The 18090-nt window shown below is 42.0% G+C and overlaps 1 protein-coding gene across 2 annotated transcripts in view; it reads left to right on the top strand.

The window, feature by feature from the left end:
* The first annotated feature begins 5988 nt into the window (after positions 1–5988).
* The window catches only part of LOC140459656 (dihydropyrimidinase-related protein 2), a 35337-nt gene continuing 23235 nt past the window's right edge, over positions 5989–18090 (top strand). The window contains exons 1-4 of one of the 2 annotated variants that reach the window (XM_072553994.1): positions 5989–6227; positions 7126–7214; positions 7320–7504; positions 17061–17225. In XM_072553994.1, the coding sequence (XP_072410095.1) occupies positions 6189–6227; positions 7126–7214; positions 7320–7504; positions 17061–17225 (478 nt within the window). In that variant the 5' untranslated portion in view covers positions 5989–6188. The remainder of the gene's footprint in view (positions 6228–7125; positions 7215–7319; positions 7505–17060; positions 17226–18090) is intronic. The other variant, XM_072553993.1, reaches the window with a different exon arrangement.

The raw sequence follows: 18090 nt of genomic DNA, 5'->3' as shown, positions 1-18090 counted from the left end.
TCTGCTAGCCACAAGGTATTCAGCATCTTTTGCTCCATGTATGCAGGTAAAAAATAATGTATATATAGATCCCATTGCCTTGAAACCTGTCCCAGTGTTTAATGTATGATGAATTACATTGGAAAACAGTGATTATTGTAGAACTGTGGTGACACAGTGAACTGTCACAAAGTGAAATCCCACAATTAATGATGAACTGAGGTTTTTTTCCCCCAAACTTATTCACTGCTCCAAGCAAGGTGAGCAGTGATGAGCTTTAAGATCCACCTGCTCACAGATGTTATACAAAAATGAAAGCATACTCAGTGGAAAGTAGCCATTTACTTGCATCCGTTGCCATAGAAGTATGCTATTTCCATGTGAACAATATAACCATCCGCTCTGAGTGTCTTAGTCTAAAGCATGACGATCAGACAAGTGATAGCAAGGCTTTGTTTCTTCAGTTCTTGAATTGAATATCAACACTGTGGATGTGTGACATATCTCTAACTTTTGGGTATGGGCTCATGGATCTGTGTATTGACTTTTTTTTTCTCATGTTGTCTACCCCTTCCAACCTGAAGACTGGTTCAGTGACAAATTATATCTCTGGACTATGCAGATATAAATACATTCTTTCATGGATTTAGCAGTGTGTGCACTGCCAAAGAATTTCTCCTCCAGTGTCAGTACGAAGACTGCACCAATTGGACCGAAATGATGACACTTGACTTGATGAGTAAATTTCCTCAGCAAAAAGAGGAAAGGAAAGCCTTGCAACATAGCAAGTACGAGTGTTAAATTTGTCCCAGTCAATTTCAGCAGTGTACATGTGAAAGATTGTCACCTCAATCAATGAGCCATATTCTGGAACTCTCTATAAACTCCATCATCCAAAACTCAAATGACTTGCATTTGCACAGCATTCTTTTGTCCATCACTTCTGTGCATTTTGATCTGCATTGGCTTGATCTTAAAACCTGTGAAGATATCTCTCCAAGGCTGCTTAACTGCTTGTCTCTGTGACTGCCTTGGGCTCCACAACCCTCAGGCCTATCTGCCCTCCTCCAGTTCCAGACTGTTGTCCATCACCAACTTGAATTACAGCCATTGATTATAGTTCGTTCATTCATCACTCGGGCTGTCAGCTCTAAAACCTAGCATGCTGGAGATCTGAAACAAAAGAAAAACTTCTGGAGAAACTCTGGTGTAGCCCCATCTGTGGAGAGAAAAAAAATCATGTTTGACTCCAATGACCCTCCTTCAGAAATGCTTTGAACACAATTCTGAAGAAGGTCATTGGACTGCAACACTCTTTTTCTGTTTTCTCGCCACAGATATGGCCAGACCTGCTGAGGCTTTTGAGCAATTTTTACTGATGTCCTCCTGTGTCTGAGCATGGCTTAATGTCAAGTTTTATTTCATCATGCTGTTCTGTCGAATTTTATTATCCTAAAGCTACAAGGAAGCTGAAGGTATTGAACTGGAACATTGGGGAACTTGCTCAGAGCAAAAAGATGTAGCAGACAGACTTAATCTGTTGTATTGGTATTTTAACAGTTAACAAATGCCTGCAAAGTGCTTCTCCACAAAATGTTTCAAATTAATATTGGTCTTCTGCATTGTTTATGTGAACCTCTACATGGGTGAAGTCAGTTTAATCTCCCTTGATATCTGGTTTGAACATGAATTAAGACGTTGCAGAATTAACTGCTCCTGGTCCTATCTGTTTATGAACTGTATCTGAACTTGCACTTGAACTTTGGATCTTCTCTCACCTGTGGTCCACCGCACTCTAAACATGATTAAGTTGGGAGCAGTTGGCTGAACTCCCAGTCCTACCGGTTGCAGTTTTGAGAGAAAAAAAAGTGCAGAAACTATAGAGTGCAGAGGACAGATCGGCTGTCCTGTTTCCAAGGCAACTACAGTCGCACAAGAAGGTTGTATTCAGCTTTCAGAATTGTAGATAGTTTGAAGTGGGCATAACCAAGATGCAGCCGCACAGTGGCAATTGATATTGGATACTGTCACAACATAGAGAAGCTTTGCCAGGATATGAAAAATGAGTTGCTATGACATGAATTTGACCTCCAACCTATCTCTGGTTTCCCATTCATAACAAGGGTGGTCCAGATTATGAAGGAATAAGCAGACCATATTGGTTCGCTTCTATGGTTTTATGTTATACACAAAATGTGTACATTGCTGGTTGGGACATTACTGATTGCTTATGCCTAACTGCCCTTAAGGCGGTGATGATGAGTTATCTCCTTCGGAATGTAGATGCATGCACAATTTGAGGAAAGGAGCACCGAGATCTTGACCCTGCAACCATTAAGAGTGATGGAGGTTTCAGTCAGGTGATTGTTTGGTTTGGAGGAAACTTGCAAGGAATTTGTTCCCATAAATACATCTTTGTGCTTACAGATGGTAGAGATTGTGGGTTTGGAAAGGGCGATCATCTTGAATTGCAGCACTGGAATTTTAAGATGTGGACACAGTTGCCACTGTTCATCACTAACGTCAGTGCACATTGAAGCTGGTGGATCTGATGCCGATCAAACAAGCTGCTTCATCCAGGATGCTGTTGAGCACACCGGCAAGTGGAGGATGCAGGACTTTATGGTTGCCAGTATTGTCTTGCACAACAAGGGTTTCCAAATAGCTCTGCTGAGCTAACTTTACCAAGCTGTTTAACTATTGCTCTTTAAAGAAATCCATTTAATTGTTTTGTAAAAATGGTTTGAAACTTTAATTCAAATAGCATGGACAGAAGCATTTCACTTATTTGCTCAGCCACGTTGTGAAATTCAAAGTAATTGAACATTGTCCAGTGTCTGTCTGGTCTTTATCTGACTATCAGTTCTGATTATTGACTTGGAAGACTTCAATTCAATAATAGAGCAGAGGAATGCTTCAGAGTTGGAGCCTATAATGAATAAAAAGGAACAGAAATAATTCAGCGTTCAGAAGAAAATCACTGAGAAAGATCAGAATAGAATATGCAGCAAGACTTGGCATCATTACAAAATGAAAGTGAGTTCATAAAGTGGGGGAAAGCGTGACATGTAACACAATTTGAGCAAATAGAATAGAAGGTGGAAAGAAGAATAAAAAGTCAAATCTTTGATTATAGGCAGTGGTAGGTAAATGTGGGAGGAATTAAAGGACACAAGATTTCATGGTGCAAAGGCAAAGAGGTAACTAACATGACCAGTAAAGAAACAATGAGTAGATCATCAAATTTGCAAAACTGTCATACAAAGCAAAAGGAAAATGGGGAAATAGACTTGGAAACAAAAAAAATTAAAAATCACTTGTGAGCAGAGGTTACAATGTAAAATTGTTGAACTCAGGATTAAATCCCAAAGATTAAGTGTGATCCAGTTCCAGGATGAAGGGTGCTTCTTTGAGTTCATTTCAGCTTTATTAGAAAATTGCAGAAGGCGAAGGGAAAAAAATGTCAAATTTGGAGCCAAGAAAATTGTTCTAACTGCTTATCTGTGACCTAACTCCATGTTGGCACATTTATCAATACTCAGATTCCCGAAGTCCCAAATCTCTTGATCATAAAACACTTGTTGCATGATGATGAGGTTTCCGATGTTATAACCATATTTTGATGCAGAAGTATTAGCAAGACAGCTGGCTGTCACTTCGGGGCTATGGCATGAGCCCCCCCTAAGCAGGGGACTGGTTTCTCAGCAAGTACTCGGGATGAACAAATGTGGAATCTGGTAGCCTGAGAGCCCCGCTGAAATTTAGAGGGATGTTTGCTGCTGTTAATTTTGTCTGAAAATCATTGTGTGCATTTTGATTTTTGGTCTTGTGGCTGATGCATTCCAGCAAGTCAGAAATTGTGCTCAGTCCTGGGTGAATCCAGTATGGCTGACAGACTGCGATGAGCTGAAATTGGTTGTGAACAAGGCAGGTCACAAGATTGAAATTAAACAGGCTGTACCAAAAGCTACTTTGAAACTAAGAACGAAGTACATTCACTTAACTTGTAGAAAAAAAAATTAATTTGGAATTTGGAAAGATTTTGATAATCTTTGTATTGATGTTCAACATTATTTGAAGTTTTAAGTAATGAATAAGCCTCATTACCTTTGGCTTCATGATGATCCTTCAATAAGAATTTTGATAACTGTTGAGCAAAGTTGCAAGACAGTGTGAAAGACATAATTGCATACCTTGTGGTCATATCTCATATGATTAATACAATTTCGAAAGAGATCCTTTGAAGCCAAAAGTTCCAAGGTTTTCAAAATAATACAATTTCAGTTAATGTCACAGAAAAGGTCTCATAGTACCCAGATCATTCATGCATTAAAATTCATGTGTAATTGTTTTTCAGCTAAACATCTGTCTAATGAATGGTGTGTAAAAATATTGTCCAGTCTTTTGAAGACAAATTCTGTGTACCTGGAACCTATAGATCCTAACAAGTCGCACTCACAGTGCCAGACTCTGTTATGAGGTTGAGCAAGTTTCCATCCCAAAATAAGAACATGGGCAGAATGCAAGGCTGTTGCATTGCAATTTTTGTTTCCAACGTAAGTTATCAGTACAAGCCAACTATCACTAAGATGTGGAGCTGTATCAGCCATCTCATAAGAAAGTGGGGCAGGAGTGGCAACAGGTCCAAGAGTGAAGGAGTTTTTCTGAAATATTTTCAAGCTGAGCAACAGTAGATATATTCCTTGCTTATTGTCCACTTACAGCTGCTTCTCGCATCTCTTCCCTCTTTCTAATTACCCGGTCTCTTCATTCTCCCCTCTCAAAACACTGAAGGTATATAGTTCAATGGTTGCCAACAAAAAAAAATTCCTGACCAAGTTTTTTCCAATCAACCTTGGGCTGAGAGTGATTGGAATGAACTGTACAAATAAGCTGGGTTCTTTTACACTAATGCAAATAGACTTGGTAGCATTACCTACCTGAAGCATTCAGAAACTAATCTGGTCACTCAATAACGGGAGGCCACTGAACAGAAGGTGGTAAAGATGTGTTATGATCTTGGTTAAGTAGCCTTTATCAACTACAAGAAATCCAAAATCCCAGTGGGTGAAACAATCAGGCTGCAAAACACCGCAGTTTAAAGGACAAGTAATTTTTGTCATTCATTTGTGAGATGAGGATGTTGCTGGCGTAGCCAGATTTTATTGTTCATCCCTAATGGTCCAGAGGGCAATTCAGAGTCAGCCACATTGCTGTGGGTCTGGAGTCACATAAAGGCCAGAACAGGTAAGGATGGCAGTTTCCTAAAGACCATAGTGAACCAGTTGAAGAAAGTAATAACAAAATTTAATCTTGAGTCTTCTGTATTTTAAACCCAAAGCTGAAGTATCTTAAACATGAATTAACAAAACGCCAGTCAACAAGAACAACGAAGTAACAGTATTAAACGTCAAATAAAAACGAGACTAAAGAATTGGCTTGGCAGCTCATCCAGGGATTCTATCGTCAATCCCGGTCACGAAATTCTTAACTACAAATCTTGAGAAGACCTTGAACTCCACTTCTCGGATTTAACCTAAACTAAACTTATCTGAAGCGCAAGGAGGAAATGCTGGAGAAACTCAGCAGAAATGACGGGATCGGTGATGGGAGAAAGACAGTTAACGTTTTTGAGTCCGACGACTGATTTTTCTCTCAGTATTGGGACAAGAAACTCGGTTTGTCGGCCAGTCTCTTTCATATGGGATGGCGGGCAGTTGCATGTCGTGGACGACGAATTGTGCCAGGACAAGCAAGTTCGAAACTCTTTTGGATTGTTCAGTCTTGCTGCAGATTTTCACTCTTCTCATGCGTATTCTAATTTGCAAAAGAAGGCCTAATCACTTTCAACAAAGGAAACCAGTCATCCCAATGAACACAGTTTCTCGAATGCTCTATCAAGCTGTAAAGATGATCTTGGCTGAAAACAAAGCCAAGATAGAGCCTTGTCGCACGTTGATTTGATTGAAGCCAATCGGGACAGCAAAGGGGCTGGACTTGGCTTAAAGTTGGGTGCGGCGAAGCGCATGCCTGTAGCTGCAGCCTCATCTATTCTTGTTGGGCTGTCTCCCAATTGGAAACGGTCGGCCATAAAGAGGAGGCTGCAAGAGGCATCAAAAAATACGTTATTTAAAAGAATCGGAACCGGTCTGTAGCTGCAGCTACTGCATTGAGCATTTTCGTGTTCGAATCCGCTGATCGGTGCAGTCATGTCTTATCAAGGCAAGAAAAACATCCCGCGTATTACGGTAAGGATTCAGGGCCATTCTGGATTATAGGGGTTGTTGTTAAAAAATGTAGCGTTGCATTCATGTTAATTTCAGACAGAAATACCGATCCAGAATATCTGACTAAATGCAGTGTTTGAATGTTGTTTCGAGAGTCCAGTTACATGATCTAAATCCAGCAATAACGTATTTTTTATTTTGTGGGACCAAGGACAGCGACTGTGCAACCCTTGCAGGAGATAATGGCGGTGGCTGCATAGTGGCGGATGGCGAGATTTTTCTGTCTCTCTTCTCCGCCCTTTCCCCCGAGTATGATATGATTATACGATTTGCTTTTTAAATAATGTTTAGACAAACAAATAGAAACGTCATTCAAAAAATAATGCTTGTTCAACGGTGAGAAATTGTTAAATCCTTCCAAAACGCAATGTATTATAAGTTTCACGTCCAGTAACCATTTCCTCTTTTTCTCCTCAGGAGCTTTCCACCAAAAATGTAGAATATGACCGATTTGTTTTGTTAATTTTATGGTGTTTAGTATGATTTCAGTCTTGTGATTTTATTGTTTATGATCAATTTTACTTCAAACTCAATCATTTGTGCTGTATTTTCAAATTAAGTCTGAATTAGCCTTGGATTATGCTGATTATAGTTGTCTGCAAAATTCAAGGTGGTGTAATAGATTTAGACCTCATATACAGTCATTCAGGAAAAATATTACCTGGCTTCATAGATAATTAAAATCAAACTGGTGGGAGATAAAAATCTGTTGGTATTTGTTAGAAATGGTGCAGTTTTGCATGCAATGCTTTTGGTTTTATTTTAGAATCATGTTGGTGATAAATTATGCTCACTTGTCAGAGGAGCAGTGGTACTTGAAACTGCTAAAGAATGTCAGTCTTTACAAAATCTCTTCCAGAGTGAGCGCATGCTTGTAAAAGGAGGAAAAATCGTCAATGATGACCAGTCTTTTTTTGCTGATATTTACGTGGAAGATGGTCTGATCAAGTAAGATGGCTTTGCTCACCTTTGTATTAAGTCTTTAAGCGAAGTCTTTAATCAATAAATCCTTCCATTTTAAAACACAAACGGACTTGTTTGTCATGTACCTAGGCAGATTGGTGAAAATCTGATCGTACCCGGTGGGGTTAAAGTTGCTGATGCCCATGGACGAATGGTTATTCCTGGGGGCATTGATGTCCACACCCGCCTGCAGATGCCTGTCAAAGGGATGACAGCAGCTGATGACTTTTTCCAAGGAACAAAAGCAGCTCTGGCTGGGGGCACAACCATGATCTGTAAGATTTTGTTTTATTTTCAATAATCATTTTCACTTTGTTAATTTTCATCATGTGTGGAGCCTTAGTGTAAGTAATTGTAAAAGCAAAATTCTACTGAGGTAAATTTGGAAGCAACTAACTTGGTCAGGGAGTTAATGGATCAACTAATGCGTTACGTTATGAAAAGCTAGCAATGTATGGGTTTTGTGCAACTAGTACTGATTGTTTTGTGTAGTTTTGGCTATTGTTAGAGCAGATAAGTAATTCGTTCAGATTTGAGATGTACCTCTTTGTTTGATTCAACTGCTTATGTCCTTCTCCTATGAGTCCCACCAAACACAGATTCAGGTAGCATCCGAGGAGCGGTAAAATAGATGTTTTGGGCAAAAGCCCTTCATCAGGAACACAGGCAGAGAGCCTGAAGGGCAGAGAGATAAGTGAAAGGAGGATTGGGGGGGGGGGGGGGGGGCGGTGGTGTGGGGAGAAAGTAGCGTAGACTACAATAGGTGAGTTAGGGAGGAGATGAAGGTGATAGGTCGGGGGGGTGGGTGGAGTGGATAGGTGGTAAAGAAGATAGGCAGGTAGGACAAGTCATGGGGACAGTGCTGAGTTGGAAGTTTGGAACTAGGATGAGATGGGGGAAGGGGAAATCAGGAAACTGTTGAAGTCCACATTGATGCCTTGGGGTTGAAGTGTTCCGAGGCAGAAGATTAGGCGTTCTTCCTCCAGGCGTCTGGTGGTGAGGGAGCAGCGGTGAAGGAGGCCCAGGACTTTCATGTCCTCAGCTGAGTGGGAGGGGGAGTTGAAATGTTGGGCTACAGGGCAGTGTGTTTGATTGGTGCGGGTGTCCAGGAGATGTTTCCTAAAGTGCTCTGCTAGGAGGCATCCAGTCTCCCCAATGTAGAGGAGACCGCAGGCAGCCCTCTGGTATTGTGCTCATGTGGCAATTCTTGGGCACAGTAGAGGAATCAGGCCTGAATGTTTTTTGAAAAGAGGAAGGAGGCTAAAACAGTTAAATCCTGGTAGCACTTGATACACCTCGTCACACTCTACTTGGCAAAATTTTTCCCATTGTGAAACTTAAAATTGCTGTGACCACAGCTGAGTCATCTTGAGGAGGGCAGGAGCAAAACATTTGAGAGTGAAGAAGGGAAAGATTTAAGAGCACGCAGAAGATGGGAGAAAGTAAAATGTTGAGACCATTTTTGGGGAGAGATCTGAGGGAAAGCTGGGAGGATGCGGTGGTGGCACTGTATGCGGTTCCATCATGTAGGGAATGTTTGAATTGCAGGATGATTTTTCCCAAAAAAGACCACATTATTAATGTAACAAGGATCCAACCTTAAAGATCTGTCTATTCATCCAGAATCACCAGTAGTAGAGGTTTTGAACAGGCGTTGCAGGTATTAGGATTGAGCCCAAGGGCTGGCACAGAGTTTGTGATCATCAAAATCTCAGGTCATGACCCACAGTTTTGGAGGCTGTGCACAAACATTTCCTGGAAAAGTTACTGGTATATTGAAAGCTGCAAGAGCCTTGATGATCCTGTTTTGATTTCTTCTTGCATATGAAGATCAGAAAGTGTTGCACTTAGTGGGCCTTTGTGTGCTTGGTGCCTGCTGCACAATCCACAAACATGAAGTTTGATTTCCTATGTTGGCTCCACTCTGTCTGTATCTTAACTAAATGCTTCGATTTTTTTTCTCAAAAACTTATCGGTCTCTGTCTCGAATACATGTGACAACTTGGCATGCACAGTTTTCGTAGATGGAAATTGCTAAGATTCAGAACCCTTTCAGTTCTGAACTGGCATCCATTTAGTCTGTCATTTTGAGCAAGAGTTCATTGAATCACCAGCTGGACAAAATATCTTAGCTTTGTCTGACACTTCGAGCAATTTTTAAGGTTTCAATGAGATCACCTTTCATTCCTAAAATTTATACGAAATAGAGACCACATTGAATGAATCTGACCAGTGAACCTTTGGTACTCTGCCTCTAAGGCAAACATGTACGACTTTGAATGATTGGGTCAAAATTACACTGATGAGATCAGTTGCAACAGTCAGTTGAAATAGAGTAGTTCGGAAGAGATCAGAAGTTGATCTTGGAAGGCCAACTACCTTGAGTGAAATTATAAACCATCAAATGAAGGGTGGGTTTCACTCTGTTCATGGAAGGGACTGAATGAGTAGCATTGCATCAGAAATGGAAGCAATGTTGAAAATGAGCAGGAATGAAATTGAGCATAATTGCATAAACTTTCAGTCCTTATGCAGTTGTTTTAAGGGTTGCACTTCTGGGATCCAGAAGAAATGCAACAGTCAGGCTGGAGTGGAATGGATGCAGGGGACTGTCTGCTCTTAAGCCCAGTTTGAAGTCCCAACCAGGGGTTGGGTCAAATTATGTTGGGCGTCATCTACTTTTATCAGCCAGGCTGTGTCATTTATGAAGTGTGTGACAAGATGAATTCCCGTATGTAAAATTCCTTGGCAAGAGTGCTTGTTTCTGACCACCTCCTGTCAGCTGAATCAAGCAACGTTGCTGAGAATGACTGTGTGCAACTGCATGCAAAAGATTTGGGAGTCAAAGCAATGTGAAGGTTGATTGCTTTTTACGTCTAGCTTGAATAATGTTGAGAGCTTGACTGCATCTGCAACTGACTGCAAATGGCAGAAATTAAAGTGCATGCCTTACTGCAGTGATCTTCATTCAGTTAGAATGGATCCCAGGCCTCTGCTGAATTGTTGATCCAGTTGGAGCATCAGTTTGAAGTTTGGAATTGGCCTTATTCTGAGTTAAATTAAGGAGAGGGAAATAACTTGGGCAAGATCCCTTAGTCTTATTGGGAGAGTAGTGGCTGTTGCAGATAGGTGTCAAACACAGAGAAGAGTTGGACTTTGACTTTGCGACCTCCACCAACAAATAGTCTGGCCAACTTTGTTTTGCATCACATAGGAAAGCAAAAGGAACATGCATGGTAATGGAAACAAATGAAGAATCAATGCCTTCATGAAAGAAGAGAAGAAGATTGATTTAAAAAAACCCAATCCTTTTGTATAAATTTGGATTTTGCAAAAAGTATCTGACAAGCAAAATCCATCACTTACCTATTGTTATCGTATATCTTTGTAGTTAGTGCTGTGTAGTTCTTGACCCTTGTGCCCTGCATTATCTGTGAACTGGATAGATTGAAACACTTGCAAGAAATATCAAATTTTTTTTATTGCGATTTTCTTCTTGGTTAAAAAGGGTTAGCTTTGGGGATTGGTATGATAAAACATTTATGCATGTCCCCCTCCAAAACATTAGATATGATTATGTTCTCTATTTAGAATTATGGTGCCGTGGTTGTGGGTATGTTCGCTGAGCTGGAAAGTTGATTTGCAGATGTTATGGTCCCTGTCTAGCAATCCATATCCAAGAGCACCAACTAGTCCCGAAAAACCACAAACAGCTGTCCCTCGTAGCCATGCATACCGAAGACAAGGTCCATAAATTTGATTACGACACAAAGTGCACAGGGCAAGCTAAACAGAGGATAACCAGAGAATTTCTGGAGGCACTGCACTCGTCCAACAAACACATTGACCTGGATCCAATGTACCAGCCACTACAACAAACTATCAGAACTGGCAACCGGAAGCAACAGGAATGGAACCAAATACATTCCAGAAGAGACAGTACAGCAGCACTTCACAGGAGGCTCCAAAGCACTGAAGATGTCACTGAGACTGGCGACAAAATGGCTGCAGGTCAAATTCCCAGCTAGGCAACATATCCACACCCACGGCAACCGGCATAAGAGCTACAAATGTTTATGCACACCTTGAATTAATTAGCATATCAGCTTGTATAAATTTGGATTGTGAGACTGCCTTTAATGAGACCACAAAGCCATGTGACAAAGGAGCAGAAGTTAGGCCATTCAGCTCATCGAGTCTGCTCTGCTGTTCAATGATGGCTGATAAGTTTCTCACCCCCATTCTTCTGCTTTTTCCCTTTTTACTCTTGATTCCCTTGATACTCAAGAACCTATCTGTCTCAGTCTTAAGTATACTCAATCACCTGGCATCCACAGCCTTTTCTGTGGCAATTAATTCCATTGATGCATGACTCTTTCGCTGAAGCAGTTTCTGCTTATGTCAATTCAAAAAGGTTTTCCCTTCACTCGAAAGCTGTGCCCTCAGGTCCTAGTCTCTCCTATCGATGGAAACATCTTCCCAACATCCACTCTATCAATGCCATTCAGTGTGTTCATGTTTCTGTTAGATCCCTCTTCATCCTTCTAAACTCTATTGAATATAGACCCAGAGACCTCAAACTTGCCTCATAAGTTCGGTTTCTCATTCCAGGGTCCATTCTTGTGAACCTCCTATGAACGCACTCCAGAACCAATGCATCTTTCTTGCGGTATTGAGCCCAAAACTGCACAATTCTCCAAATTTGCTCTGACCAGAACCTTTTAGAGCCTCAGAAGTACATCTCTGATTTTATATTCAAGTCCTTTCAAAATAAATGCCCTCATTGCCTTCTGAACTACTGACTCAATCTGCAAGTTTACTTTGAGAGAATCCTCGACTAGAAAACCTAAGTCTCTTTGCACTTCAGACTTCTGAATTGTCTCCCCATTTAGAAAATAGTTCATGCTTCTGTTCTTACTAAAGTGCATGACCTTGCACTTGGCCACGTTGTACTTCATCTGCCACATCTTTGCCCACTGTCTGAACATATCCAAATCCTTCTGCAGCCTCTCCGCCACTTCAATGCTACATGTATCTCTACCTGTCTTTGTATCATCTGCAAACTTAGCCAGAATGCCCTCAGTTCCTTAATCTTGATCGTTAATGTTTCAACTGAAAAGTTATGGTACCAACACTGAGCCTTGCGGAACATCACTTGCCACCGGCTGCCATCCTGAGAAGGACTATTTCACTCCCCACTCTGCTTTATGCCTGACAGCCAAGCTTGTGTCTATTCGAGCACCTTGCCTCTGATACAGTGGAACCTCACATTACTCAGGAGTCTCCTGTGTGACACCTTGTTAAAAGCCGCCTTGAAGTCCATGTAGATAACCTCCATTGGCTCTCCTTGGTCGAACCTGCTGGTGAATTCCTCAAAGAATTCTACCAGATTTGTCAGGCATGACCTCCCCTTGATGAAACCATGCTGACCTTGCCCTATTTTTACCATGTACTTCCAAGTGTTCAGAAATCTCATTCTTCACAATGGATTCCAGGATTTTACCCACGACTGAGGTCAGGCTATAATAGGTCTGTGGTTTTTGGTCTTTTGCCTTCGTCCATTTTAAACAGAGGTGTCTTGTGAGTGATTGTCCAGTCCTCTGGGACCCTCCCTGATTCTCACAATTCCTGAAAGATCAGCAGTAATGCCTCTGCTATCTCCCTTAGAACTTTGGGGTATGGTCCATTTGGTCCAGGTGATTAACCACCTTTAGGCCATTCAACTTTTCTGGCAGCTTCTCCTTGCTGATGACCACCATATTCAGCTCTGCCCCCTCACTCTCTGGAATTTTTGGGGTGTTACTCGCGTCTTCCACCGTGAAGACTGATGCAAAGTAATTATTCAGATCATCAGCTTTGTTCCCCACTACTATCTCCCCAGTGGCTCAACGTCTATCTGTCTCTCTATTTTGCCCTTTATATATTGAAAGAAACTCTTCCAGTCTTCCTTTGTTATTGGCTAGCTTACCCTCCTATGTAATCTTCCTCCTTGTTTTTGTTTCGGTCAGTGGTCTTTGTAAGCTTCCAAATCTTCTGGTTTCCCACTGCTCTTCACCACATTATATGATTTCTGTTTTGCTTTTATGCTATCCCTGACTTCCTGAGTCAGCCATGGTTGCCTCATCGTCCCTGTACCATGCTGCATTTTCCTCAGGATGAATCTCTGCTGCCTCCTAAATTGCTGCCATTGCTGTTCCACTGTCTTTCGAGCTAGGCTCCTCTCCCAGCCAGTTTTTCCCGGCTCCTCCCTCATGGTTCATGCCTTTATTCAGCTGTAGTACCATTACTTCTGATTCTATCTTCTCTCAAATTGCAGAGTAATTTTAATCATGTTATGATCACTGCCTCCTAATGATTCCTTCACCTTAAGCTCCCTTAACAAGTCTGCCTCATTGTACAACTCTAAATCCAGCATTGCCTGTTCCGCATGGGCTCCTCCACAAGCTGCTCCAAAAAGACATCTCGTAGACATTGCACAAATTCCTTTTCTTGCAATCCACTCCCAACCTGATTTTCCCAGTCAAGTTGCATATTGTAATCTCCCATGATCACTCTAACTTTGCCTTTACCACTCATCTTTACTATGTTGTGGTGTATCTTGCGCCCCAGCTCCTGACTACTATTTGGAGGCCTGTACAGAACTCCAACTGTGGTTTTGTCACCTTTTATTTCTCCCCACACATTCTGCACCATCTCACGCTACTTCGTTTATAACTATTGATTTAATTTCATGTCTTATTAATAGGGCAGTTCTACCCTCCTGCCTACTTGCCTATCTTTTGAATAGGATGTTTATCTTGGAATATTCAGCTGCCAAACCTGATCCCCTTGCAGCCATGATGTCCACCAGGTCATACCTTCCAGTTTTGATCCACAAGCTCATTGGCCTTATTCCGGTACTGTGTGCATTCAGAAGTAACATCTTCAGTCCTGTATTAGCCATCTCTCTTCTCATTGTCTTTAGTTCTCCAGTGTGACTGAAGTTTGATTGCTAACCCTTTCCATACACTCTGTCCTATTTGTGTCTGTGCTGGAGATTTTAATAACCTCTTCTGAATTCTGCAGTCTGAATTTCTCATTTCTAATTTTCCTTATAGCTCTCTCTCACACTCTCGCACGCACGTGCATGCACACACACGCACAATTTAGTTTGAAACCCTGTCTACAGACCGAGTTATGTGATTTGTGAGGACTATGGTCCCAGCAGGGTTCAAACGAAGACCATCCCATTTGAACAGGTCCCATCTTGCCTGGTGCTTGTGCTAATGTCCCATTAATTCACACCCATTTCTCCCACACCAATCTTTGAGCCATGCGTGGACCTGATTAATCTAATTGACCCTGTGCCAATTAGCTCAGGTGGTACTGCAGAGAGTATCCTGTTGGTTCTGCTTGTTCATTTTATCTCCGAGTTGTTCCTCCTCCCTGACCATAACCTCTGCCCTGGTTTTATCTACGTTATTGGTACCTACATGGATCATAACCACTAGATCTTTACTGTCCCACTCCAAATTCCTCTGCAGCCCAGATGAGATATCCCGAACCTGAGCACCAGGCAGGCAACACAACCTTAAAGACTCTTGATCCTGGTCACAGAACAGTGTTGATACCTCGAACTATACTATCTCCAATTACAACAATATTTCTCTCCCCACACTTGAATGTTCCCTTCACCGTCAGTGGTCAGTTGGCTCATCCTCCCTGCAGTCTCCATTTGCATCCACACAGGAAACAAAGCTCTTGAACCTGTTGGGTAAGGATCGGAGCTGAGGCTGCGGCTGCGATCTCTTGGATTCTTCAACCTGCCTCACTCTCAGCCAGTTCATGTAGCCTTTTCTGTCATTTACTTCAAAAATCTTTTGGTATGCGCGGATATTATTTTAAAAAAAGGTGCATTTTTGGACAGTTAATTCTTTCTAAACCATTGTTTTTCCTTTAGTGCCAATACTGATACCAGGGACTAATGTGGTATTGAGGTTCTTTTGTTGCTTCATCCTGCAAGTATTGTGTGAGATTGTAGTACTGAATCCAGTCTAATGCTAAAAAGCTCTGGAGAAGGACACTGCATTTTCTATTGGTCTGAGCCATTGAAGTTTAGCAATAATTCCTCTACTTCAGGTTTGCCAGTTTAGCAGTCACAGCATATTCAGCCTTTACTACATGCCCCAACAGGGAGAAGTAAAAACTGTGATTTGCTTTTGTGTACTTATGGTGGCCAGTTTATAGCATGAACAGAATGCACTGAGTGTTCGTCCCTACCTGTGCTCTCCCCTTCAGAATAGGCTGAGGCTGATTTCTCTGGAGCATTGGAGGCTGAGTGGTGGCCTTCTCCAGATTTATGAAATCATGAGGGGCATGCTCAGGGTAAATAGACTAGTTCTTGTGGTTAGGGGGTCCAGAACTGGAGACATAGGTTTAGGGTGAGGGGAGAAAAGGGGCAACTTTTCCTTGCAGAAGGTGGTGCATGTATGGAATGTGTTGCCGGAGGAGGTGATGAATTTAAAAGGTATCTGGATAGATGTATGAATAGGAAGGGTTTAGAGGGATATGGGCCAGGTGCTAGCAAATGGACCTAGATTAGATGGTTGGCATGAATAAGTTCTACTGAGGAGTCTGTTTCTGTGCTGTCCACTTGTATGACTGTGACTGATGCACAATATTCCATATGTTTGCCAAACTGATGTTTTTCATTTCGAAATTCCAAATGTTTTCAACAATTTGACTCAAATCAACTGATTGCATTTTCTTAAGGATTTTTCTTTCTCTTCCCCATCCCTGCAACTTTGTCGATGAAATATTCTGGAATGCTGTTTTCACTTAATGGCCACCATTCTGGCATTTTCTTAATTTGGATAGGCAGTGAGAACCAGCAAGCTATGTGATAGTTGCCATGTGTTCTTCACAGGAGCTGCTGGCTCGTAATCAAGATAGTCTAATTTTTATTTTTGTTAACCTCACAGCAGAGTCTAATGATAGAACCTCGAGTGACATATAAACGGGCAAGTGATGTGGCACACTCAGGCAATTGAGTTGTGGACCTGTGTGATATGTGCAGCTTAACTTCTGCTTTGCTCAACTGTTTACATCTCCCAGTCACTAGTCTTAAGTTCCTCTGTTACCTGATCCTGTTAACTGTTTTCTCACCTCACTGGTGCTGTCCAGTGTGACAAGGATCCATCATAGAGGACCGTTTCACATAAAATGCAAATGAGTAACGAACATGCAGTAGTTCTCACCAGGTGGGGTGGGGGCAAGAATCTGATAATGCAAGAAAATGATTTCCTACCTTTCTAGACGAAATTAATTCTGCCATCCAAGGTTAACAGCTTAACAAATTGAAGAAACATAACACAGTTCCTCAAATGAAGTTCTAATGTCGTTATTAGAGTGTGTGGAAAGGACATGGAAGTTAATTAACTTCAATGTAAGATGTGGCAAAATTGAAACTTAACATCTCAAACCAGTGATTAGTTTGTAAATCCAAATGGTGGTTGCACCATTCAGCATAATCTGACCAGATACAAGCCAAGTTCATGATTTCAGTCTTTCTCACTGTAGTAGTTGGAAAAATATATGGTCTTGTATCAGTTTGGCAGTCCTTCTTATGAACGAAGAACACAACATTGGAAGCAATTTCTCTTCCAAACTTGTGACTATCCTCAAAACTACAAAGCTGTTCCTTTCATTTGGACAGTTGTATTAACTGCTGCACTTGTTATGTTTCCATCAAGTGAGTCTGTGCATCCAGAATGCAGACTTGCAATTCTGAAATGAATATGGAAAATCATATTTCCCTTCCAGGCAATTTTGTAACTTTGCTGTTCATTTCAGTTGACCATGTGTTGGCAGAGCCTGGAATCAGTTTGATCACTGCTTTCGAACAGTGGAGAGAATGGGCAGACAACAAGTCCTGCTGTGACTACTCATTGCATGTTGATGTCACTGAATGGTATAAAGGCCTTCAAGAAGAGATGGATTTCTTGGTGAAGGAGCACGGTAAGGTCATATTATAAAATAGTTGCAAGCGTGTAAAATCTGGATAAATGATTTTTACAGACTAGTTCTTGAGCTCCTTTAATGACTCAGTGGACGTGTATACTGCTGTATTAGTGGTGCTGGAAGAGCACAGCAGTTCAGGCAGCATCCAACGAACAGCGAAATCAACGTTTCAGGCAAAAGCCCTTCATCAGGAATAAAGGCAGTGAGCCTGAAGCATAGAGAGATAAGCTAGAGGAGGGTGGGGGTGGGGAGAGAGTAGCATAGAGTACAATGGGTGAGTGGGGGAGGAGATGAAGGTGATAGGTCAAGGAGGAGAGGGTGGAGTGGATAGGTGGAAAAGAAGATAGGCAGGTCGGACAAGTCAAGGAGACAGTAACTGAGCTGGAGGTTTGTAAACTAGGATGAGGTGGGGGAAGGGGAAATGAGGAAGCTGTTGAAGTCCACATTGATGCCCTGGGGTTGAAGTGTTCCGAGGCGGAAGATGAGGCGTTCTTCCTCCAGGCGTCGGGTGGTGAGGGAGCGGCGGTGAAGGAGGCCCAGGACCTCCATGTCCTCGGCAGAGTGGGAGGGGGAGTTGAAATGTTGGGCCACGGGGCGGTTTGGTTGATTGGTGCGGGTGTCTCGGAGATGTTCCCTAAAGTGCTCTGCTAGGAGGCGCCCAGTCTCCCCAATGTAGAGGAGACCGCATCGGGAGCAACGGATACAATAAATGATTTTGGTGGATATGCAGGTGAAACTTTGATGGATGTGGAAGGCTCCTTTAGGGCCTTGGATAGAGGTGAGGGAGGAGGTGTGGGCACAGGTTTTACAGTTCCTGCGGTGGCAGGGGAAAGTGCCAGAATGGGAGGGTGGGTTGTAGGGG

This window comes from Chiloscyllium punctatum, chromosome 35, assembly GCF_047496795.1.
Source record: "Chiloscyllium punctatum isolate Juve2018m chromosome 35, sChiPun1.3, whole genome shotgun sequence".
NCBI lineage: Eukaryota > Metazoa > Chordata > Chondrichthyes > Orectolobiformes > Hemiscylliidae > Chiloscyllium > Chiloscyllium punctatum.
Note: the sequence above shows the minus strand (reverse complement) of the source record. Positions and strands in the feature narration are given on the sequence as shown.